Source organism: Siphateles boraxobius, unplaced genomic scaffold, assembly GCF_051911475.1.
Source record: "Siphateles boraxobius isolate OS27281-9 unplaced genomic scaffold, OSU_SipBor_1 37, whole genome shotgun sequence".
Classification (NCBI taxonomy): domain Eukaryota; kingdom Metazoa; phylum Chordata; class Actinopteri; order Cypriniformes; family Leuciscidae; genus Siphateles; species Siphateles boraxobius.
Window position 1 is genome coordinate 2,236,434 of NW_027508997.1, and position 25,936 is coordinate 2,262,369.

Consider the following 25,936-nt stretch of genomic DNA (forward strand, 5'->3'; position numbering starts at 1 on the left):
TGCAAGTCGTCAGTTTTCCTGTGTAGTTCCTTACATAAAACATTGATTTTTCAAGCATAAACTAAATATATTGTATGTCTCAGTCTCAGTGATTCTTTAATCATCATACTATTACAAAGCTCAACTTTAGAATTCACTAGCTAAATGAACATACTCTGGCTCACCGCGAGAGGGAGGCAAAACAAACAGAGAAACCAGCATCAACCACCAGACGAGTTACTTTTTCTTTTTTTACAGTCTATGGTTACTACACAAATTCACAAAACTGCTCAACTAACAGGCTACAGGCTACACTCGATAGCCTCGATATCCGATATCAAATGTATGGAATATCCAATGAGTTAATGGTCGTGTTTTACGCTTAATAATAAAAAGTGAGAGAACATTTAAATGTTTTGTTGCAATATTTAGATAACTTATTAATGAATAAGGTATTAAGAAATGTATTATGAAATGAATTGTAAAAATTTCCACACACATCAAATCCAAGAAAGTTTCTCAGGGGAAATAATTCAGATTTTCTTAAGCAATAAATAAATATGATTAGTTTATATGCGAACATTTGTGATATGAGTGATTCTAAAAGAGATGTTCTTTTTCACTAGTGATCAGAGTACTCAATGAGTCGTAAAACATCTTTAAGTCGATGTTTGTCTTTGTGCAAGTGAATTTCTCCATAAAGTAATTTTAGTGATACTACTAAGTCAGTGTAACAGATCAATGTCATTTATTAAAAAATATTTTATTAAATGTCTCAAATATGAATTTTGAATAATTACAAGTATAAAAATAACTTGAAAATATTTCTACTGAAAAGGAGATTAAAAATTCGTGTTTCCGGACCATATATTTTTTTCCCTGTCCTGTGTGCTTCCTTTTGAAAAGTGCGTTGTGATTGGTCAGCCGGAGCCCATGTAACCAATCACAGCGCGCCTACCATGGATGAAGGAATAAATGCAAGATGGCTCCTCATATAAAACCAGCCGCCTGGCTTCTCTTTTGTGACCAACAAAATTATTTTCCCCCGTTTATTCGATTAAAATACCGTTTTCGGGGTAGTGCGGAGGGCTAAATCAATCTGTACGCTGGCGTAGGTGTTATTCGGCGTCTTCGGGCGCTGTGGGAAATATTGAATAAGATAGCGTTCCGATTTTGAAGTAGTGTGCGAGAGATCGGGCCTTTCCACGCACGCGACGGTCAGCAGCAGCGCGAGCCCGAACCTGATCCCGAGCCCGAGCCCGAACCCCGCGCCGGGATCCCAGCCCGGGCACCCGAACAGCGCATATGGCTGTTTCAAGGTGAGTTAGGGGATTATGGTTGATTTGCAGCTGGCAAATGTGTCTACAGTTGAATATTCTAATTCTTAATACTTATATAATATAACGTTAACGTTACATTATAGATACAACGTTCAATATTCTTTTTAAATAAGTAACGTTTAAGGTAATTCCTCACAGCTAACTTACTGGAGAAGCAATTTAACCTCCCGCACGCACAGGTCAATATGTAACCTGTCAAATTGTGTTATCTCATGCTGTAGCCTATATCGTATATAGGTAGTGTTTTGTGTTATAATTCATATGCGTTATGAATCCAACTGAAATAGTTTGTGGTCTGCCATAATGATTCTACTTTATCCTGGTAAATCTTCGGCTAATGTGCAAATCCACGGGTGATTAGTGGACTAACCCCACGCAGTGTCATCCCTCTCCGGGTTGGGCACTGTCAGTGAGGTAAAGACATGGTTAACATTCACAAACTGAATACAGCAATCGTTACTCCTAATCCATCCCTTCAGTTGATGCAGTTAATGTGCTGTTATATAACGTGTCTGACAGGATGGTGTGGGGGAAGTTGCTAGGTTGTCATGTTTTACCCTTATATGTAGTTTTGTGGTAATCATTTTTTTGACATAATGAAATTAATTAAAATGAGTCTCACCCACTCCCATGGGCGGCGTCACGTTTATCACGTGACCGGTTATTACTTATAATAAAGTTAATAGACAAATGTCATGCTATCCATGGGCTCAGAGTTACGGGATTAGTTTTGAGTTTACAAACCAATCCAACCTAGTCGGGCTTTGTTGGTACCATGCTAATCATCAACTGTCACTGTCAACTCAGGCTTTGATCCTGAGTTCAGGGAATTTGTGCACATCAGTTGCGAACAGCCTGTCACATGCCTTGAAACAGAGAAATTGCGATTTGCATCTTGTGAGCAGCGCGATTAATTTCTTTCTAATGACAATGATTAAGAGATGGAAGAATATGAAGTATATAAATGCATTTGCACAGCAAGAAGAAAATATTTTGCTATATGAGTGAAAGTAAGTTGTGAAGTTAGTTTATATAGTTGATAGCTTCAACTAACATTTGCCACACATGCCAATTTCTTAAGTGACTTAAAATAATGTACTGGCCATAAATATATTTTACCAGCCATATCCCATAATCCTTATTAAGGTAACAGAATTTATTCAGGGAAGTGAGTGATTGTTCTTTGCCTTTTGTTGTTTGAATAACATTTAAAACAGCAGGAATATTAGGCTGCTGTCACTTCAAGACCTGCACAGATCCAATATACTGATAAACATGCATTTTCATCCTCAATTGTTTGCATTCACTTAAGATATAACTGACTATGTTAAAATAATTTTGTTTGAATAAGTTTGTTCAAGTGCAAGAAGATGTGAAAGAGCTCAATTCAGCTCTTGCATGCCCTCTGAGACGCAGATTTTTGGGCGTGCGATTTGGTAACAAGTACGCTAAAGAATTGAGTTGCCTTTTGCATCTTCATTAGCATGAATATTTAAATTGCCAAGGGTTAATTCACCCAAAAAGGAAACTTTTGTCATTAATTACTCACTCTCATGTCGTTTCAAACCCGCAAGACCTTTGTTCATCTTTGGAACACAAATTAAGATGATTTTTTTGTGAAATCTTGGATGCTTTCTGACCCCCCCCCCCCCCCCCCCCCGCCCCCTCCCCCCCCCACACACACACACACTTTTTTTTGGTACGCACAAATTATTCTTGTTGCTTCTTAAAATTAAGGTTGAAAGTGGTAATAGCATTGCAGTCTATAGGGGGTCAGAAAGCTCTTGGATTTCATCAAAAATATCTTAATTTTGTGCTCTGAAGATGAACAAAGGTCTTACGGGTTTGGAATGACATGAGGGTGAGTAATTAATGACAGAATTTTCATTTTTGGGTGAACTGTGCCATGAGACTTTTGCAGTGATAAAATAAATTTTATATGAACAGTCTAGTGTGACCATCTAAATTTAGTTATATTTAATTTATTTTTATTTATACAGGTTGGAACGTCTATTTATCTTATTGGACACAGGAACGACTCCTGTTACCCGTAAAGCAGCTGCTCAGCAGCTGGGAGATGTTGTTAAGCTTCACCCACATGAGCTTAATAACCTGCTATCAAAGGTGAGTGTTTAGGATTTGTTCAGACCAACGAAAGAAATACCAAAAAAAAAAAGGCTAATTTAGTAGTTTGTAATTTGAACAGCAAAAAGATGCGTTAAACTCATAAAATGGTTCAAATATGCAGAGGAACACGTCTGTATTGTTGTACTATAGCATATGTTTGTATTTGTACAGGAATAATGTCTTTCCTAGCATTCCAGATAGCATGTTTGCCATCTGTTGCTCACAATGCTCTAATATTTGATGTCAAAACACTACCGTGAATCGCTGTGGATAAGGCAATTATTTAGCAGATGCTTTTAAATGTAAATGTAAAAAAAATGCATTAAAATTACAACGAACCATGTATGTGTGTGTGTATATATATATATATATATATTAGGGCTGTCAATCGACTAAAATTTTTAATCTAATTAATTACATACTCTGTAATTAATTAATCTAAATTAATCGCATACACAATCTTACAATGTTTACATGGTACAATTTCTGGTAAGCTACGTTTTTATTATTATTGCTTGACACAAATTTCACGGTACACGGTAAATATTAGGTACACAAGATAGGCATTCATTTTTCTCAAGAAAAAAAAAATCTCACCCAATGCTGTAAAAATACAGAGTCATATCAGCTGGTAGTATTTAAGGTTAAAAATAGCTCAAATTAAATATAATGCGTGTTTATTACAAATAACAACTTTGATATAGGCTAAGTAAAAATATAATCCATACGTAATATACTAGTAGGCTACATACATTTTGAAAAATACTCTCTATAGCTCTTTTTTTATCCAACTATAACATGCTATATGGTCATGAAATGGCTTTCCTGAGGTAACTTACAATATACATTTCGGTAAGTTTTAGGCTGCCCTACTGTATCTTTCAACATTGGTCATTCGTGTTTATTTACTATTAGCTAGAGATGATTGGTTCACGTGCCGCTATAGGGATCAGTCATTTCACATTTACAAATGCCAAAACGGTATTGTTTGATTTTCGTAATAAAATTAACAGAATCTGAGAGCTGAGATTTTTTTAATATCATAAGTAACGTGCTCTGTCTTGTCTGTTTCCGTGTCCTCTCTTTGGTGCGCGATTTTTCTGTGCGTGAGAAAATGGTTGTGACGTGAGAGCGCGTGAAAAGTTACAACACACACTCACACAAGCGCGCTTTCTCTCAGACACACTCGCCGACTCACGCACACACTCCTGGATGCTTTGCATTGATGTGGTACTTTAGAGTTTGACGAACTCCGTTTGTTATAAGTAAATGTTCCAAACAATGATCCAAGCAGCGCGTTCTTGTCTCCCTCCTTCTTTTTACACGAATGCTAGAACGGCTCCGCAAAGGTCAAAACGGAATGGATTAATCTGCGTTATTTTTTTTAACGCGTTATTTCTTCTCAGATTAATTAATCGAAATGAACGCATTATTTTGACAGCCCTAATATATATATATATATATCAAATTTTGTTTGTTTAAAATTTGCACTAGTTAGACATGAACAAAAGCAAAATGTCCCGTTCTCTTTCTATACTGACAGTGGATGTATTGTATGAGAAAGTATTTTGGCATCATGCTGATGCTTGCATCATTACTATAGCAACTGTTGTAGATACTGCCCGTCTGTCTGAACAAATGGGCTTAATTTCATCACTTGCAAAATGCTAGTGTAGAGATGAAGCTTGGGTTTGAAAAACAAATCACAATTGAGCCAAGATTTAGACCTGCAAATAAAAAATAAAGGTGGAGTAAAGGATTTCTGAGAAACCCTGTTAATATTTGAAATTGACCCTTAAACAAATGCACCACTCCCTTATTGCTCCGCCCCCAAAATAACAAACATGCTATGCAACACAGGCACCCACTAACATCAGACAGCTTGTGAAGTATGGATGAATCCGCTGTGAACAACAGCAAATCTTGGTTCTGTGAATCAGCAAAACCAGTGTTACTCACATATTGAACAGAAACAAACAAGCAACCTCTGTGTCCATTTTCAGGCCTTTCTGCCCTTCTCTCCAGCTCTGGAGCTCTTGCTTGATTGCAACCGGTCTTTTAATTATGTTCGTCTGACCATTTCCTCTTTGGATTCACCCCCTACTAGTGCTGATAGGCTACAAGGTGTTTTGGTGCTCCGTGGATCGGTCCGATCCACTTTGTTTTGCAAAGTGGACAGCCAGGGCTATGTACAAACACAATATTTTATTTCAGCACACACACAGAACAGACATCTTAGCAAATATTCACAAAATTGTTTGTTTAGGTGATTTACATTTTCTAGCATTTCTGCACCTTTAAAGAATGGTTATATCCTCTTACAAAATATGATGTGGTGTAATCAAATGGTATTATCATGGTACTTTGAGATGTATACCATGTTACTAAATTTTTAACTTGTTTACATAATTGTCCACCATGGTGCATAGTTTTTGTACTTGGTTTTCTTTGATATCTTACAATCCGGTGTGTCTTTTAGCACTAAATGGTGCAGCACCATAAATTTTCAGTGAAGAATGTGCATTTTGTGCATTCAACGTTCTCAGACCCATACGTTTCCTCTATACTGTTTCCATTATGGCATCTGTCCACATTATTTGGACTTGCAGCCTCCTCATTTTGCGAGATTTGTAAAAGAAAACCAACCTTTTCAGGTCGACTTTGCACTGACTGAAGCCATCCTTTTTTTTCTTTTCTTTTTTCCCCACGGGAATGCGAGATCCGATCTGTTATCCAGATGTAGAAGCCACTTGATGTGGACAGATGTAAATGACCGTGTCCTGATTGCCTTATGATCTGATCTGCTTGATTGGATCGCGGTGATCACATGTTAATGCCAAGTGTATACGCAGCCTCTGAGGGAGAGAGAGCCTTATATACCACGCAGGAACGACGCGCTGCATGTAAATGATGTGAACGCTGGCAACGTGATTTTAATATTCATGAACCCAGCAGCTCATCAATCCTTAGTGCATTGTATGTATATTGTTGTTGTTGTAATAATAATAATAATAATAATTAGTAGTAGAATCAGTAGTATTATCTTTTAAAAATAATTAACATTTATCTATTACTATGATCTATTTTTTTTAAAGAAACACTGCATGACCAACAAAATCTTAAACGCCACCAACAGTCCTAAGTTCAGTTAAAATGACAAATATGCGTTCATACATGGTTAACAAGTTTTAGTTCTAATTTCTAAAGTTCTACCATTAAATGGTGCTTGATTATCATATAATATAATGCTTGATTGACTGATTTTAAGTGTATGTTTAGATATTCAAAAAGATGTGCCATTTTACAAATTTAAGCTGATTTGGTGGAATCATATATATGTGTGTGTGTTTATCAGTCTCTAAAAAATGTACTAGCCAATGGCAAATTCTATTGCCAAGGTGTGTAGAGGGTTGAAAAAGAGAGGTTAGAGATATTTCTTAACATAATTACGGTAAAGGTTTGGAAGTGCTTATTTGCCTAATGTGTGGTGCATGTGAACAAACCTGAAATACAACCCTTCCGAATCTGATTATTGATCTGTTTTCCCTTCCTCCGGCCTTAATAGGTTTTAACATTCTTGAGGAGTCCAAACTGGGATACGCGAATCGCAGCTGGACAGGCTGTTGAAGCCATAGTGAAGAATATTCCGGAATGGAACCCAACTCCAAAGCCAAAAGACGGTGAGATGAGCATTCCTAGATTGCATTACTGGAGAATTGGATTGGGTTTTTTTGTTTTTGTTTTTTTTTACAGGAAGGCACATTGCTGCCATAACTATTTATACACTTGATCAATGCAGTCAAATTCAAACAACTCCAATTTGATCTTGCAGTGGTAATGCCACATGGAACTTTAAAAGCTAACAAGTCTTAAGTTTCTGTCTAATGTGTGTCTTGAGCTGAGCGAGAGCTTTAATGTGTTGTTCTTCTCAGAGGTGTGTCCAGAAGATATGTCTCCAGAGGACATCTCTTCAGACAGGCTGAGTTTCTACAGGTTTGATATCTCCCGTCTGCTCAAGCACGGAGCGTCGCTGCTTGGCTCTGCAGGAGTGGAGTTTGAGGTGCAAGATGACAAGTCAGGTAGGATTAGATCTGGCGTGTGTTAACTGCAGCCTTGTAACTTTTTTTGTCGTTATTATTATTGTTAATACTTTGGAGTTTGTTCAAATTTTGCTGTGTAACTCGCCCTGCATCTTTTGTGCCGCAGACATCAATTTTGTCAAATGCAAGATAACTACAGGAAAGAGATATAATACCCTTGAATTTGACTTATAAGGAAATTTAAGCATTGTTCATTTGAAATTGTCCTAGAATTGGATAAGAGATGCAGGTGATAAGTCTGCATTTATTTGCATATCTGTATGGAAGAAATTTGTTTAGAAATGTTTTTTATCCATGTACTCCTTTATTTTACATTTCATATTAAACTTGCGTTTACTTTACTCTGCACCATTTGTGCTATGAACCTGAACGATACCTCACTGATGGGTACTATTACGTTTCTATGCAAGCGATTGTGATCTATACCTGGTGGACAATAAAATGGGTAATATGTAGAGACCAGAGTATCATAGATTGTTTTGACTTGAACCATTAAGCGCACACATAGAACACCCTTGTTGGTTTTGCCATTCTGAGTCATGATTGCATTCTGTTCTTTAGGTGAGACTGATCCCAAAGAGCGTTTGGCCCGGCAGAGAAAGCAGTTGCAGAAGAAGTTGGGATTGGATATGGGCGCTGCGATCGGCATGGACACTGAGGAGCTTTTTAATGATGAGGACCTGGAGGACGCTTGTGCCTCCGGTACCAACAGAACACAGCCTGGTAAAAGCCTGAGCTGTCACTTCTCACGCAACCATATGGTGAGTTGTGCTGTGAATTTCTTACCTTAATCATATTCTACAAAAGTTTAATTACAGGAGAAGGTGACTGGGCATAAATCATTGCAACTATATTGTGATTATTTAATTTCGTCCAGCCCTGATTCCGGGTCTAATCGGGCCACTTATAAGAATATTAAAATGTTCAGGTTTGTGTTCTCTTCTTTAGCCAGCTGCAGAGCTCATAGATTCACAGTTTCGTCCAGGCATGAGCAATCGACAGAAGAACAAGGCCAAGAGGATGGCGAAACTGGTGGCAAAGCAGAGATCCAGAGACATGGATCCTAATGAGAAGAGGTAATGCTAAATACATCTGTATCTCCTTTTATTCCTTGATTTTAAATGCCAACCCCAACATAAAATCAAAATTGACAATTTACCCTGTACTATTAGCAATTTTGGGTATAACCGCTTTCATAAGAGTTTTAACGGCCACGGACACAGAGGCTGCACATGCTATATTTTGCAACCTCTTCAAGACGGCACAAAACCAAGCAATTTTTATGGATCCTGTATGTATACAGGAATTGCAAATGTAGGACACACACTTGAAAGTTGATTCTTGTGCAGAGCCACGGAAAGTATTGTAGGCTGAGGGTTTAAGGTCGCTCTGCAGCATTGAATTTTCACAAAGATACTAGGTTATCATACCTAATTTTTATGTTTCTGTTAGTGGGTGAGAGCAGACTTATTCTAGAACAACTTTTATGGTTTACGCAGCCACCTCCACATGTCAAAGATTTGCACCCCTAGATGCATTAGATGAATCATTTTTAGAATCGGGTCGTGATGTGCCTGAAGACTCCCAGCCCTATAAACAGTGTTTCACGTTGACTTTTAAGACGGTCAGTCTGACCACTGCTCTTATGTTCCTCTGCCACAGCAATGACAGTTTTGAGGGAGAGCCAGAGGAGAAACGACGGAAAACCACAAATGTAGTCATTGAGCAGCCAGCAACCGACAGCAAACTCTTAATTGATAATGTCCCTGATAACTCCAGTTTATTTGAGGAGGTGTGAGACTTGCACACATGCTTGCTTTTTCTTTCACACATTGAGCTGTTCACAATCAATGTGTCCTATTGTGTCTGTCTAATATTTGTTTTTGTTTCACAGACTCAGGAATGGCCCCTGGAAAGCTTCTGTGATGAACTGTGCAATGACCTCTTCAACCCCTCATGGGAGGTACTGAAAAAAAAAAACTTGGTCTGAAATGGCCACAAGAGGAGAGCATACAACTAATCTAATGATTCAGTGTTTTTGAAAATTAATGGACCAATTAAAAGTGCATTCAAATATTGCTATATTTCACAATACTTAATTTTATATTGCCAGTGAAATCGTTGTGAATATATCACAAATATTTAGTAAATCTCCGAGGCCTGGTTGAGACTGAAATTTATCTCAAATGGAGCAGTGATTTATATCTCGCTGTAATGCCTATCAGTGTTATTTTAGTATTATTTGTATATTATTATAATATTTATTAATATTATGAATTCGCATATATACATATATATATATATATATATATATATATATATATATAATTTTGTGCTTTATCATTTTCACATATTAGTTTTTATTTTTGAATTATTTTTAAATATTTATATTTTATTTTGGTTTTAATTATTGTAGTACTAGACCTTAAACCTTTTTTTTTTTTTTCAGTTAGTTGCCAAGGCAGCATTTCAATTTGATTTTAAGTTTAGATTTTTCATCAATCAGACACTGATTCCTGCTGGTCTTGTGCTTTTTGAGACACATGATCTTAAATGCAGCTTGCAGTTGCATGTGAACAGAAGTTATTTGTATGTGTGGTTACAGTGAAAGGAGTAGTGGTTGGTCATTGAGTTTTTATTTGTCATGTTTAGATTCGCCACGGTGCCGGCACAGGCCTGAGGGAAGTGTTGAAGTGTCATGGTGCTGGTGGAGGAAAGACTGTTGGCAATACAGTAGAACAGGTATTCACCAGCTGATTGCACATTTTCACTGTCATAGTTTAAAATCAGTGTCTGATGTTTGATGCCTTCTACATTCTCAGATGGAGCGACAGCACCAGGAGTGGCTGGAGGATTTGGTCATCCGGCTTTTGTGCGTCTTCGCTCTGGACAGATTTGGAGACTTTGTATCAGATGAGGTCTGTAACTTCTGAGTTTGTTTATTAGTGTCTGTAGCCCTGTTGCCCCCTAGTGGCTGACAAAAAACTGCCATTTGAACCTGTAATTGCACAATTGTGAGTCAGCGTCACTACATTAAAAAATATATATATATTATTTATTTTTTGCAGCAAGCTTTCATTTTCTTGTTTTCATCTTGAAACATTTCCTTTTCTTAACTGTCCAGGTGGTTGCACCTGTCAGAGAGACGTGTGCCCAGACTCTTGGCGTGGCCTTGAGGCACATGGCAAACAGTGGCGTTGCCATGACTGTAGACATTCTGCTTAAGCTGCTAACTGAAGACCAATGGGAGGTTCGACACGGAGGCCTGCTGGGCATCAAATATGTTCTTGCTGTCAGACAGGTGAAGAAATCGCTCATCCTTATCGACTGAGATTTAAAGTGGTAAGAAGAGTTATATCCGCATGTGAATTTACAGCTCCTAAAACATATTCATAAACAGCACAACGTTTAGCAGGCACAACACCCTTATGGAGTTAGTTCGACCTGATGTACGAAAAGTTGCACGGTTTATGAATATGTTTTTGGAGCTGTAAACTCGTGTCCGGATATTACACTTCTCACCTCTATGATTGTCGTCTTTTTGCTCTGCACCTAACCCCCCAATTAAGATTTGGAATGTGCACACCTTTTTTGTATTGCTGAGATTTAAAGTGGCATTCATGTTGTAGTCTTTAGCCTTTGATTGACCTTCACACCTTGCTGACCCTTAGGATTTAATCGCAGCGCTCCTGCCCCGGGTTCTTCCTGCCATTACAGAAGGCCTGCGGGATCTGGATGATGATGTTCGTGCTGTGGCAGCTGCAGCTTTGATCCCTGTGGTGGATGGATTGGTTCAGTTACAGCCTGCTAAGGTCTGAGCTCAAAGTTCATTTGTTTTTGACAGGCAGTCCAGATATATCTGATTTCAATTGATATATGAGAGAAAGAGAGGGCATGTTGTCTTATCAGATGCGATAATCTTTAAATAGTCAAATATAGGCCAGTCGGTCTTTCACTGACAGTATGCATGAAATCAATTTTCCAACACATTTAAGCCAGTCTTACATCTAGCACTTATTCACAGCAATTTATATCTATATGTATATATGTATATCTATATCCCCTGTGTGTGCTGAATAGGTTCCCTTCATCGTGGACACACTGTGGAATGCTCTGCTGGAGCTGGACGATCTAACAGCCTCAACTAACAGCATCATGACCCTTCTGTCGTCTTTGCTCACTTACCCACAGGTCCGCCAGTGCAGGTTAGATCTCTTTAAATCTGAAAGGAGCTCATCTTAATTGCTATTAACACCACTTTTCATGAAATTGGTCAATGGGAACCTAAAACCCTTTTTTTCCCTTTTTTTTTTTTTTTCCCCCAGCTCGCAACAGTCTCTGACAGTGTTGGTTCCTCGAGTGTGGCCGTTCCTCAGACATACCATTGCTTCTGTTCGTCGGGCCGCCCTAGAAACACTCTACACGCTGCTTTCAAAAGCTGACCAGGTTGGATATTTTGTGTAAAGTCAGACGCACACCTTTACAGGAAGGATTAGCGTGTAGCAATGATTTACATAAAAGTAGATGTCTTTTTAACTAGGGTTGCACAGTAAAAATATGCAGTATTTAACATCTTCAGTTTCAAGTATTTAATCTTTCCTGTTTCCTGTTGTGATTTAAAATTTTTGCCTTTAGAGTTGTGCAGTGTGGCTGAATCCCATCATGCAGGACATGTTAAGGTACATCTTTCAGTCCTGCATCCTGGAGAGCAACCAAGAGATCCTAGAGCTGATACAGAAGGTGGTGCCCACTCTGTTCCTCTCTCTGAATGTTTTGTCTGATTGGTATGTAAATTAGTTTATTAATATGTTGATGTTTTTCTAGGTGTGGGTGGAGTTGTTGCGACAGGCGCCGCAGCAGTATGTGGTGGCGGCCAGCTGTCCTTGGATGGGTGCCTGGCTCTGCTTGATGATGCAAGCGCCACACATCCCAATAGACCCTAACATGCTGTTGGAAGTGAAAGCCCGCTTAAAGGTGAGGGTGGAGGTCAACATTTCTTAACCAGTAATTTCAGTCTATCATTATCATTAAGAAATTAATACTTTTGAGCAAGGGTGCACTAAATTGATAAATTAATCACTACTGTTTTCAACAAATGGTGATAATAAGACGACATGTTACTTGAGCACCAAATCATCATATTAGACACTGTGACCCTGAAGACTGGATTAATTATGCTGAAAATTCATATTTGCCATCACAGGAACACGATTATATTTTAAAGTATAAAACATTTATTTTAAACTGTAATAATTTCACAATATTACTCTGTACTGAACTTTGATTCCTAACTTTTGAACGGTAGTATACATGTACAAACTTTCTGCCTGTCCAAAAGTAGTAAGTACAGACATGACTCAAAGAAAGCAGATTTTACACTTCAGATTAGAGCTCACCAGAGTGAGAAAGTGCTTTTCAGTTTTTTTTTTCTTTTTCTTCTGAGCAGTATGTATCAGTCTGTCAGTGATCGGACTGTGGGTGGTCCGTGGGCATGCTGTCTGAGGCTGAGACTAATCCAGCCTACAAACTTCACACTTCCCACTCATTCAAAAACAGATCTGCTTTGAACCTCATTCTGTTAATCCGCAGGAGAAGGCTTCTGGGAAGACCCGGCAGGGATCTATTCAAGTCAAGGAAACGGTCCAGGAATACATCGGTGGAGCGGAGACCATTACCGAAGACCCTGCCACACGAGACTATGTGGCGACACGTGCACGTCTAATGGCTGCAAAGTGGGTGTGGGGGGAGGGATTCTTTAAACTTTTTTTCCTGATTCTTTGTGTCTTATTTGTGTCTGACTACTTTGTGTCCTCCTAGGCTTTTGGGAGTGCTGTGCAATTGTATATGTGACCCACGGTTGAACAGCTCTTCTCAGGAACTCCGTCCTGCCGAGTCTCTAGCTCAACTTCTACTATTCCATCTCAATTCCAAATCAGCCCTGCAGCGGATTGCTGTTTCTATGGTGATCTGTGAGTGGGCAGGCCTTCAGAAGGTGAGAATGGGAGAGGGTCACTTTTAAGTTTCTTTTTAAACATGTTCATGACATGCTGTCCTGCATCACACAGGAGTGTGAGCTGTTATCCAGCGTGGTTCAGCCCCGATTGCTGACCATCCTCTCAGAACAACTCTACTATGATGAGATCGCCATTCCTTTTACTCGCATGCAGAACGAATGCAAGCAACTCATAGCACTGCTGGCTGACGCCCAGATTGACGTGGGAGAACGAATCAACTCCGCTGTGTTCACCATTGATCAGGCCAATGAGCTGGTAAGTAAAAGATGCTTAAAGAACTCAAGTTCTAGAGCATTCTGCTGTTATCTTTTTATGAGGTCCATTCTGGACTTAAACATTAATAATAAAAATGGTTTATTATATAATAACTTAAGTGTAATATATAAATGTATTATAATTACAATATTAATAATTGTACAATAATAATTATAAACAATTATATATAATTTGCTATATTAATATAATTAAATATGTGAGGTTTTCTTTTTATAATTACAATGTTAAAAAATATATTAATATAGCAATTTCAATTATTGTAATAATCATTAGTAATATTGTATTATATAATAACTTATAATAATTTAAACGTGTAATATCTAAATGTATTATAATGTAATTATAGAAGATACTATAATATTAATAATGTATAATGTACTATATTAATATATCATAATACAATTAATTAATAAATATAATAACTGATGATTGTTATTATTTGTAGTAGTAGTATTTTGTATTTATACAAGTGGTATAGATGGATGCAAAACCATGTGTCCTTTGGAAAAAGCCATTCCAAAATGCTTTAGGATTAATCTCAAAGAAATCGTATCCATTTCAGTTTTGACCCTTACTTAGAAGGCAGCAGATGGCAAGGCAGCTCATAAGAACCTATACGTGTACTGTATGCCACTTTGGATTAATGTCTCCAAAATGGCTTCTTATTCATCCCCTTATTTTCTCTAGGTGACCACCATCTTCTCAGAATGCACCTCCTCTCTGAACCTCAAGTCACGTCAGTTCCAGCCTTTGGACGGCAAGAGGCTGCAAGCTCATTCCACTGTGTGCGAGACCAGCGCTGAATGGCAGCAGCTGCAGCTGAGAGTTCATACTTTCACTGCCTGCGCTGTGGTGGGACTGGCCATGCTGCCGGATAAACTCAATCCTTTGGTCAGGCCCCTGATGGAGGCCGCCCGCCGCGAAGAGAACATACTCGTTCAGGGTTACGCAGCCTCCAACATCGCTCGTCTGCTGCAGCTGTGCTCTACCAGATCTCCCTGTCCTAACGCCAAGATCGTGAAGAATCTCTGCAGCTCGGTGTGTGTAGATCCAATGCTCACCCCTAGTGCTGCCTGTCCTGTCCCGCCAGCCAGCACTCCAGCAATACAAGAGAGCAGTAAAGGTGAGAGGAACACCATAACATTCACATTTTCATTGGCCGCCCTTATTTATGAAACTATAGCAGAATGAATTTGTGGGTAAGTTGTTTAGGAAATTGTATGAATGGATTTATTGACAATTTATAAAAAAAATATTCTGCTATTGTAATTTTATTATTGTTACTTACATGTATTATAAAAATGGACAATCTTGAAAATTGAAAAATGTACTAAAATATTTTAGTATATAAAAATATATGGAAAATACATTTTTAAAACGTGAACTTTATTTCTATAGATTGTTTCTTTCCTTATTTTATAGTAATTTGTTCATTTATATTGGCATCTTTCCAGTTCATCCTATTTAATTTGAATGTTGGCTTTTAATTTAAAATGTAAGCTCGATTGTTTCATGGGTTTTAGATTCGTGTATTTAATCTGTCCTGCAGGGTCTGTGGCAGAGAAGGATGCAATGCATCATATGGTGAACAAGACAAAGGGCATCATCACTCTTTACCGGCATCAGAAAGCAGCTTTTGCCATCACCAGTAAGAGGGGACCCACACCCAAAGCCCCCAAAACCAACACCAACAATGACCTGCCCCTCGGAGGCAGCATTACTACAGAAACAGACGAGGTATTGTTGTGATTAGTAGCGTCACGGTTTCCTCTTCAGTGATCTCATGACTGATGCTAACAGTCTGTGTAATTCTAACTTCTTAATCCTTAATTCTAAGAGCAAGAAGCCATGTCTTATCCAAAGGAGAGGTGCAGAGTTCTGCTTGATGACAGTTGCCAGGCATTTCGGTCAGGAGTTGACAAAATCATTGCCATATCTGTGGGAGTTCATGACCGTTCCGCTGAGAAATGCGCTGAATGCTCAGGAATTTGGTAATCTTAATGTTTCAGTGGAGTTTGAGTAAAGTGACTTGTGTTGGAAAAGCTCGTTATGATTCAGATGAATGTTTGTTAACCTTCTCACTTTGTGTCCGTGTTTGTTGCAGATTCCAGCCAGTTGTTGAAGCAGGGAGATTCGATTGCTCAGGAGCTTGTGAACTCTCTGCAGGTGCTGGAGGTCACCGCAGGAGCCATGTCCCAAGAGCTCATCCCTGTAGTATGTACACGTACAGCTTTCAAGAACGTCTTGCTTCAAACTGCATGAACACTGGAAATTACAGCTAGTCTCCTGTTGTCTCTATACCTGCAGTTGATGGAGCAGCTGCCTCTCCTTTGCACCTGTCTGCAGCATCCATACACAGCCGTGCGTCACATGGCCGCTCGCGGTGTGGGCGTGCTCAGCAAGATCGCTACTATGGAGACCATGAATGTGTTTCTGGAACATGTGCTTCCCTGGTTGGGTGCTATTGACGACAACACCAAGCAGGAGGGAGCCATCGAAGCTATGGCCTGTATCCTCGGTCACATGAAAATCTAGCTGTTTTCTTGTATTATAAATGTTTTTGTATTTCACCAAGGTGTTAAACTTAATTTAGGATGTATTATAATTTGAGTAAGACATGCATGCAGTACAGTTCAAAAGTATGGTGTCTAAGATTTTTATTTTATTTTAAGTCTTTTGAAGTGATATGATGGCTTTAATGTTTATATAAAAGCCTTAATTAAATCTCTTCATCATATAATCACCGAACATAAACAGAAGCTCAACCATACTTGCTTGAGAAAAAACCTGTTGCTGAAGCTCAAATATTTTTTGTATTAGAGTTTGGGGTGAATAGACTTTCAATAGACGGACTGAAATCTCCCTGATTTTATAAAAAAATATCTTTATTTGTGTTCCGAAGATGAACAAAAGACTTATGGATTTGACATGAGGATGAGTAAATGATAACAGAATTTTCCATTTTGGGTGAACTATCCCTTTAAGGCAACTAAATGTGCTCTAGAAATAAATGTGCCCTTGCTGAATAAAAGTTTTAAGTCAAAATGAAATTGATCAAAAGTAACCGTAAAGACAGTACTGTTAAAGATTTTTTTGAACATTTTATTCATCAAAAAATCCTGAGAAATTTGTTTCCACAACGACATTAATCAGCACAACTGTTTCAACATTGATATTTCTTGGGCAGCAAATCGGCATATTAGAATGATTTCCAAAGGATCATGTGACACTAGACTGCTGAAAATTCAGCTTTGCCATCACAAGAATAAATTACTTTTAAAATGTATTAAATAAGAATACTTTTTACTGCATTCAATTAAATAAATGCCTCCTTTGTGAGCAAAAGAGACTTCAAAAACATAAAATCATACCAACCCCAAACATTTTTTGTAGTGTACAAACATTTAAAATGTGTACAGAACACAAATATTTTCCCTGAGCAAGTTGTCCAGGTGTGATGGAACAGTTGGATGTGGATATTGTGCCCTACATTGTGCTGTTGGTGGTCCCTGTGTTGGGCCGCATGAGTGACCCCTGTGACAGCGTGCGATTCATGGCCACGCAATGCTTTGCTACTCTGATCCGACTGCTTCCTCTTGAGGTGAGAGATCTGTAACCAGCACAGTTTAGCATTCATGCTTTTCATAGTTGCTAATGATGCAAGGCGTTCTGTAGAGGGTTCTCAGTATGGGCAGGATGCTTGTTGCATAACTTCTGTGCAGCTGTTTTCCTTTTTGTCTTAGTCTTTTTTTCATTCCTTTCAGGCTGGAATCCCAGACCCACCGTCAATGTCTGAAGATCTAATTCGGCAGAAGGCCAGAGAACGACACTTCCTCGAGCAGCTGCTGGATGGAAGGAAACTGGAAAATTACAAGATTCCTGTGCCCATCAAAGCAGAGCTCAGGAAATACCAGCAGGTATAAACTGCATTTATCGCTGGTCATTTTAAATCTTTGCTTTTTAAGAGTTTCTTTCTTAAAGAATTTCTGTGCTCTTGTGTAGGATGGTGTCAACTGGCTGGCATTTTTAAACAAGTACAAGCTTCACGGGATCTTGTGTGATGATATGGGTCTGGGTAAAACCTTGCAGTCCATCTGTATTCTGGCTGGCGATCATTTCCTCAGGTACACTCCAGATCAACTTCATCCTTCATAGTGCTACATTATGGGTTAAAAAGCAAGACTTTATTTGCCGAATAATATTGTTGTGTGTGTGTAGGGCTCAGGAGTTCACCAGGACAAAGGCTCCTGACTGTTGCCATTTGCCCTCCATAGTGGTGTGTCCCCCCACCCTGACAGGCCACTGGGTGGATGAGGTTGGGAAGTTTTGCTCTAAAGAGTATCTGAATCCTCTGCACTATACTGGCCCCCCCACTGAAAGAGCACGGTATGATCATAAGAAACTGTTTGTTAAATGAATATTGACAGAAAATCATACATGCATTTCCTATTCTTTTTTTGTTTCATTTTATGCAGGTTGCAGCACCAGGTGAAGAAACACAATCTCATTGTTGCCTCGTATGATGTCGTTAGGAATGACATTGAGTTTTTCAGGTAACAACTCGACATTTACTTGTTTATCATTCACAGACTTCATATACAGTGGGGGTGAAGGAAAGCTTTAATAATTATATGCTGTTTCTCCCATACAGGGATATTAAATTTAATTACTGTATCCTTGATGAGGGTCACGTCATTAAAAATGGAAAGACCAAACTCTCCAAAGCGATCAAGCAGTTATCTGCCAACTACAGGATAATTCTCTCAGGAACGCCCATTCAGGTGAGAAGTGCCATCTATACACTACTGTTCAAAATATGTCTAATGCTTATCAAGTAGGGCTGTAACGATACGCGATATAAAATCGAAATCGCGATACGCAGGTCCACGATCCTGTATCGCGATGTGAGAAGGCAGAATCGCGATCACACCCCTTCCAACTCCCAGAGTTATCCTTCCTGTCCAGAACCAGGGCTCGAATTTCGGCGCGGGTATTGCGCATAATTCTAATCATTCCCGCAGGTCTCCCATTTATAATGTGGGAAATTCCCGCAATCGTAATCCACACGGATAATAAAATAAAATCATTCTTTTAACAACTATCTTCCAGACGCAATTTCACAAACAGCGTGAGTGTTCAGCGGTGCCGCGCGTCTTCTATCTCTTCTCATAATGTTTTTTGCAAGGCAGGCATCAAGCGCTGCGGCGATAATACACACTCGCGTTTTGGAGTCGGGACCATAGACTGTAAGGTCGGGACATGACGGAATATTCACTTGCACAATCGGGCCAGCAGTGCATCGTGACTGAAGTCTTTTTAAGTCTTACCAGTTTAAACATTCAAGCGATTTTAAACTAATCAGTGCTCGCGCGCTCTCTGAGATTATTTTCTATGCGCACATTCATAGAAAATCCGCCTCAAAAACAGCTGGCTAGTAACTATTTTTCGCGGATTATATTGCTTTAACACGCAAAATTGGCAATTTCGGTCTTTATGAGTAGGCTATACTCTAAATAGGCTATAGTCGGTTTTGTCTTTAATAAACATAAAACGCATGCCAGTATAATGAACACAGGATCCGTGCACTAGCTCTTAAAGTGACGGCAGCCATATGTGTCAGTCATTAATTTTGTTGTCAAAACAACAAAAGATGGCTTTAAGTTAAAGGAATCAGGATTAATAGCCTATGTATTTAATTTATTCAGGACTAAAATACTACCCAGTGTTATTTTCCATTTGATTACTTTATTCAGTATCTGTATATAAATACTAGTGTTAGACCTATTCAAAAACTTTTCTCTTTAATTGTCTTTATTTGTATCTTTATTCTATTGTATTTATTTGTGCTACTTTTTTCAATTTAATTAAACAATTTAAATCAAGCTTCCTTGTGATGTGTAAATTCTTAACAACAATAGGCTATTACCCCATTGTAAAAATGCAATGAGCGCAAACATTTAGGCAAGATAAATGTAATAATTTTGTTTGGAAAAAATGCCCCCCCTTTCTCCCCTCAAACAAATAAAATCCCCCCCCCCTCCCCCCTCCCCTCCCCTTAGGCCCATGAGAACTACCACATCTTTAAATTACTATTAGTATTATTTGAAGTTAACATTATAAAATAGCCTACGTAGACCTACACCACAAAACTAGTTGAGGATAAATTATTTAAAATTTGGCAATTTCAGCATTATGGACGTGAAATTTGCAGCCAAAACTTGAAATATAAATTCTCAGAAAGTGCATTAAATTAATCCTCAATTGACCGGCAACACGTCCAACATGCAGATGCATATTACGGCACCATCCCGAAATCAATTTAGTTGGAGTACAGAACACAGCCCAAAAGCAGCAGCCTACACTGCCGTATAGTATAATAATTTGCATAGTTATTATTGTTCTTTGGTGTTTAGATTATACAGGTTTTTCCTAATGTTATTTAATAAAAATACCGGTATTTTTTTTCTTCTCTCAAAATCTCTTTTTTTCACCACAAGCCCCGCCCCCTCAAGCCCCGCCCCCTCAAGCCCCGCCCCCGTGATAGAATCGCGATACGAATCGAATCGTGGGTCAAAAATCGTGATACGAATCGAATCGTGGGTTTGGTGTATTGTTACAGCCCTATTATCAAGGCTGTATTTATTTGATCAAAACTACAGCAAATACCATGATATAATGAAATATTGATTTAAATTGACTTTTCTATTTTATTATTTGAAAATGTAATTTATTCCTGTGATGCAAAGCTGAATTTTGAAGAACAACATTTATTTGAAATAGAATTTTTTTTTAACATTATAGATGTCTTTACTAAAACGTTTGATCTCTTTAATGTCTTTACTTGTCTGAAATTTGGAATAGTACAATAAAAAAAAGAAATTAAGATTTTAATTCAATAATGTACCTTTCATATTTTTCCAACATGAAGCTTGATTTTGACAAACTGTCCTTCTGTTGTTGTTGTTTTTTTGGTCTATAGAACAATGTTCTGGAGTTGTGGTCTCTCTTTGACTTCCTGATGCCAGGCTTTCTTGGTACTGAACGTCAGTTTGCTGCCCGCTATGGGAAGCCCATCCTTGCCAGTCGAGATGCTAAAAGTTCCTCACGCGAGCAGGAAGCAGGTGTGATTTATTGCTACATAAATTGTATTTTTTTTTTTAATGCATTTCTTAAAGCCATTTTAATAGTTATCTTTTTAGTCTAAAATAATGTGTTTGTGTGTTTTTCAGGAGTGCTGGCAATGGAAGCACTCCATAGACAGGTTCTGCCCTTCCTCCTGAGGAGAATGAAGGATGATGTGCTTCAAGATCTGCCACCCAAGATCATACAAGATTACTACTGCAACCTCAGTCCTCTACAGGTACAAAACACACAGGATGTGGTTAAAGAAATCCGGTTTACAGCTAGATTTAGTCATTTGAGTGTCAGAGGGGAAAGCTGTACTGCAGTGCTACAAACTTCTACTAAAAGCCAAAGTGCACCATGCACAATAAAAAAAAAACCCACCAGCTTTGTTTCAAATTCTTGCTTTGAAACAATCTGTATTGTAAAAAGCGCTATATAAATAAAGGTGACTTGACTTCTGTTAATATGAAATAAAGAATTTATTTAATAAATGAATAAATAGCGGTAGTAAAATTGATGACATCGCTCTGGTTCTCACCTTTGCCTATTCAGGTTCAACTGTACGAGGACTTTGCAAAGTCTCGCGCAAAGGTGGACGTGGATGATGTAATCTCAACTACGTCTACACAAGAGGAAGAAGAGAAACCCAAACTAAAGGCCACCGGACATGTCTTCCAGGTTGATCTCAGGAAGTCATATAAGAGGAAGAATATCCTCCTCTCAGTCTAACAGTCTGTAATGTTGTTGTGTTGGCGTTTTCAGGCTCTGCAGTATCTGAGGAAGCTGTGTAATCACCCGGCACTGGTGCTGACCCCTCAACACCCAGAGTACAAACACATCACAGAACAGCTGAGCAGCCAACACTCCAACCTCAGAGACATTCAGCACGCCCCCAAACTCTCAGCCCTCAAACAGGTGCCGCCCACACATCTGCACTGCCAAAACAGATCATATTAGTGTTTCTTAAATCATCCATATTAGTTTGTCATATGAATATATATATATAATTACATTTTTTTTTTAATCATCACTATCAGCCAAGAGCAAGTTTTTGGGTTTCTTTCTGTCTTTTTTCATTTTTTTTTTTCAAATAAATATCACACAATATGGTGTGTGCATTAATAACCAATGTCATCAATATTAATTGTTTGGAGGGTTTTTTGATTATGGTTTTGCTTTTAAAATATGCAATTAGTTTTTTTAATCATATCAGCCCATGATTTTTGTTTTTTGGCTTTTGCTTTTTGTTTTAAATGATCAATATCGGGCAATTTTTGTGGTTTGGATATATATCATCAATATCAGACAGTAGGGTTGGGAATCTTTTGGAATCTCACGATTTGATTAAAATTGATTCTTGTCACTATTCGATTACGGTGATTCTTGATTTTGAATCTAATTTCGATTCAATATATGCATACATTTCAATTCAAGCGAAACTTTAAACCAAATTTTCTACTGGATACTTCACAGAAATAGGTGATCTAAACCAGTGGCTCAAAACCATTTACCTGTTCGAAATTAGTTTAGTGAGGTACCTTCATGTGCAAACTACTTTATCTACATTAACAGTAACTACAGGCAATTTAAATTACACACCTTGCAATCAAGTTATTTTACTCTAGCCCGATGGAGACTGAGACGCCGCCGACAATCAGCCTTTCATGTTTGCCTCTCACAGCATGAGCACGCACATGTCTTTTCCATCATTGAAGAGTGATCAGTGTAGCTCGACACAGTCCGTGTGCTGCACTGCTCACAACATCTTTGATCCAACATCATGTTATTAACAAACATTTAGAAAAAAACGTTGTGAATCAATTTGAATCGTTAGAAGATAGCAATGCAATTCATACTTTTTGTTTTAAATCAATATCCAATGGTGTCCTCCCTCATTTTCATTGTCATTAATAAATGTCATTTGTGTATAGTACAAACAAAATGTGCAAGTATTTTTGTTGTGTTTCGTGTTGTAGCTGCTGTTGGACTGTGGACTGGGTTCATCTGGAGCGTCTGATGGCTGCACAGAGGCTGTGGTGGCCCAGCACCGCGTTCTGATCTTCTGCCAACTGAAGAGCATGCTGGACATCGTGGAGCAGGACCTGCTCAAAACACAGCTGCCCACCATCTCCTACCTCAGGCTGGACGGAGGCGTTCAGGCCGGCCTCAGACACTCCATTGTCTCCAGGTGAGACGGCCACACTAACTACTCTGAAAATATTTAACCTCGAAGGCAGTTCCATTTGGGTCACTGTATGTGGTCCTTTTCCTTCTACAGGTTCAATAATGACCCGTCCATCGACGTTCTGCTGCTCACTACCCATGTGGGTGGACTGGGATTGAATCTGACCGGGGCAGATACTGTGGTGTTTGTGGAGCACGACTGGAACCCCATGAGAGACTTGCAGGCCATGGACCGAGCTCACAGAATAGGACAGGTAGGGAAGGGTTACTGTTTTCGTAAAACCACATCAATATTTATTAATGGACTAAAATTTTCGGAAACCAACACCATTCGGTCGGAAATTAGGGACGCAGCGATTCCAATTGCTGATTTGTATTTAAAGCAAATAGGCAGATATAAGGTTTTTTTTTTTTAGGCCAGTTTGGCTTGTAATAGAAGCAGCCACAGAATTTGAATCATGATCCAAGTAAAGATGTTACACATATGAAGGATGAGCAGTTGTTTTTAATTTAAATGAGATATCATAGAATTTATTTTGTTTTTAAAGACTACTACAAACATGAGCTATGCTTTTATTGCTCGTTTCTGTTCCATTTGCGCCTGTGTTTTGATCCGGAGATTTTCTTTTAGCAGTGTAATAGCGCCCCCTACCATATGACAGTGAAAGCACAGAAAGCTGGAAAATTCTGACAATGGCAGGAAAAGTCAAAGAAATTTGATTAAATGCAGTTTTTGGTGTTTCGGTAAAAGAAATATGTGAACAGCCATTTGCATCCATAAAACGATTGCGTGTTTGTTTCAGAAACGTGTGGTGAATGTGTACCGTCTCATCACACGAGGCACACTGGAGGAAAAGATCATGGGTCTGCAGAAATTTAAGATGACCATTGCGAATACAGTCATCAGCCAAGAGAACGCCAGTCTGCAGAGTATGGGCACAGAACAGCTGCTGAACCTCTTCACACTGGACAAGGTCAGTGCTTACAGAGAAAACACCTTCCCATGAAGCAATGCTGCTCTAAATGCTTTTTTTTCCCACATGCAAATCTGCATAAACATTAACAATGACAATTCATACGGATGCTTTTGTGTTGATGTTCAGGATGAAGCAGTGAAGAGCGAGGTGGGTGCATCGTCCTCTGGTAAAACCAGCATGAAGTCCGTTCTGGATGGACTGGGCGACCTGTGGGACCAGCAGCTGTACGAGAATGAATACGACCTGGACAGTTTCATACACTCCCTTAAATGAGCCCAGTTCAACTTCCATCAATCAGAAGACTTGGGTTTTGTTGTGCGACAATGGAGGGACGTGCACAAGCACTGTAGCTATCAGCCTTAAACACTCCAGTCTAATGCTCGTCACAGTCTTACAGCTCTTCCTGAAGGTTCTTACAATTCGCTCATGATTTGAGATCTAAAACTGTCCGTTTTTAATGTGGCACTGGAGGAAGTCTTAAAGCTAATCTTATAAAGCTGAGTGTTGTACGAATGACAATATTTGAACCTCAGGATTTCCAGAAGGCACTATCAGTATCCATGATGACAGTATTCCAGAATTGAATGAAGAGATTTGGTGAGACAAGGACTGGACGCACTGAAACGCTTCCACCATCGTATAGAATGACTGTTATGGTTCATCCAGGCCACTAGGAGGCGCTTGACTAACTTCTGTAGGGTAATGAAGGGCTTGTAGCTTCTGCTTCATCAGAAATGTCTAACATGCACTGACTGAGATCTTTAAGTACAGCTAGAAGAGCAGCAGGACATCGGCCTTGGAAACATTGTAGAGTTTTAAAAGGAAAAAAAAAATAGAACTGTAAATATTTCTGTTATTTGCCTTTTTTGGGTAAGCTGGTAGAATTTTAATAAATTCTAATGAGCTCTCTTTAAAATGTCTTGTCTGTGTCGGTTTACATGTATGAGAAATGTGTGAATGAACAGCTAAACCAGATATAATGAAGTACAGTATGTTGTACAGAGTAGACTGGGGTGCATGTATAAAAAAAAAATTAAGGCTTAAAATGGCAACACAAAAATCCATTTGGTTATTTTTTTGTTCAATTTGGGCCATAAATTAAAACTACTGTCCACTAATACAACAGCGTGTGGGTGTAATGAGGGTGGGAAAACTAGCCATTATTAGTGTTTTTTGGGGGGAGGGGGAGACTTCAACAATAAACAGATGATTGTACCATTTAATATAGGTGAAGTCATTTTTAGTTTATATCCCACAAATGGCACCCGTTTTGTAGAACATTACTGTCTTTAGCACACAATTCACAGCTTCTGAAAAGCATCAGTGATAAAGTGTCAGGGAAAAGAATTTGGCCTGGGTCAAATTTTGTTATTTTGGATAAATTGTCCAACATCAACAACTGGTGGTTGGTTTGTATGGTTGCATTTCAGCAGTGAAGATTTACAAGAGAACGAGACTGCAAAAGATGACAGCGTTTCACAGTGTCATACAATTACATTTAATAAGATTTGCTTTTTAGTACAGAAAAGGGAAAAATCATGAAGGTGGGAAAGCTAGTAAGCATTAGCAGCACTGTTTATTTTATCCCACACACAAAAAAAACTTTAATCACAGTTTTACTGCAAAGTTAGACAAGCAGAGGTCCAAGTTAACAATCTCAATTCCAGATGTGAAATATGAAATTAGAAGTTAAACTGCATTAGGAAAAAGTAGGTTTTTTTAAACACTTTTTCTTTTTTAAATAAAATGACAGATGGAGCTAAACGTGTGGTAGAAGGAAAAAAAACAAGCCAAAATGACTTGAATATTACAGA

The 25,936-nt window shown here is 38.6% G+C and overlaps 1 protein-coding gene across 1 annotated transcript; it reads left to right on the forward strand.

Annotated features, from left to right (window-relative positions):
* The first annotated feature begins 920 nt into the window (after nucleotides 1-920).
* btaf1 (BTAF1 RNA polymerase II, B-TFIID transcription factor-associated) lies at nucleotides 921-25,038 on the forward strand. The gene is made up of 38 exons (XM_077196953.1): nucleotides 921-1,298; nucleotides 3,320-3,443; nucleotides 7,012-7,126; nucleotides 7,379-7,525; nucleotides 8,108-8,307; nucleotides 8,495-8,622; nucleotides 9,209-9,338; nucleotides 9,441-9,509; nucleotides 10,199-10,288; nucleotides 10,369-10,464; nucleotides 10,671-10,847; nucleotides 11,218-11,358; nucleotides 11,627-11,751; nucleotides 11,872-11,992; nucleotides 12,182-12,286; nucleotides 12,371-12,520; nucleotides 13,136-13,278; nucleotides 13,364-13,538; nucleotides 13,612-13,815; nucleotides 14,524-14,959; nucleotides 15,386-15,573; nucleotides 15,674-15,827; nucleotides 15,941-16,050; nucleotides 16,144-16,345; nucleotides 17,289-17,437; nucleotides 17,601-17,753; nucleotides 17,839-17,960; nucleotides 18,055-18,222; nucleotides 18,312-18,389; nucleotides 18,488-18,617; nucleotides 20,816-20,957; nucleotides 21,066-21,196; nucleotides 21,514-21,639; nucleotides 21,724-21,876; nucleotides 22,938-23,149; nucleotides 23,240-23,399; nucleotides 23,949-24,119; nucleotides 24,249-25,038. The coding sequence occupies exons 1-38, from the start codon at nucleotides 1,285-1,287 to the stop codon at nucleotides 24,393-24,395; spliced, it is 5,586 nt and encodes a 1,861-aa protein (XP_077053068.1). The 5' UTR covers nucleotides 921-1,284; the 3' UTR covers nucleotides 24,396-25,038.
* The last annotated feature ends 898 nt before the right edge of the window (nucleotides 25,039-25,936 follow it).

Bases quoted from the DNA above. Each gene is read 5' to 3' on its own strand.
- btaf1 (XM_077196953.1), top strand. The intron at 11,993-12,181 runs GTTGGATATTTT...TTTTGCCTTTAG, and splicing joins TGCTTTCAAAAGCTGACCAG to AGTTGTGCAGTGTGGCTGAA. The intron at 17,961-18,054 runs GTACACTCCAGA...GTGTGTGTGTAG, and splicing joins GCTGGCGATCATTTCCTCAG to GGCTCAGGAGTTCACCAGGA.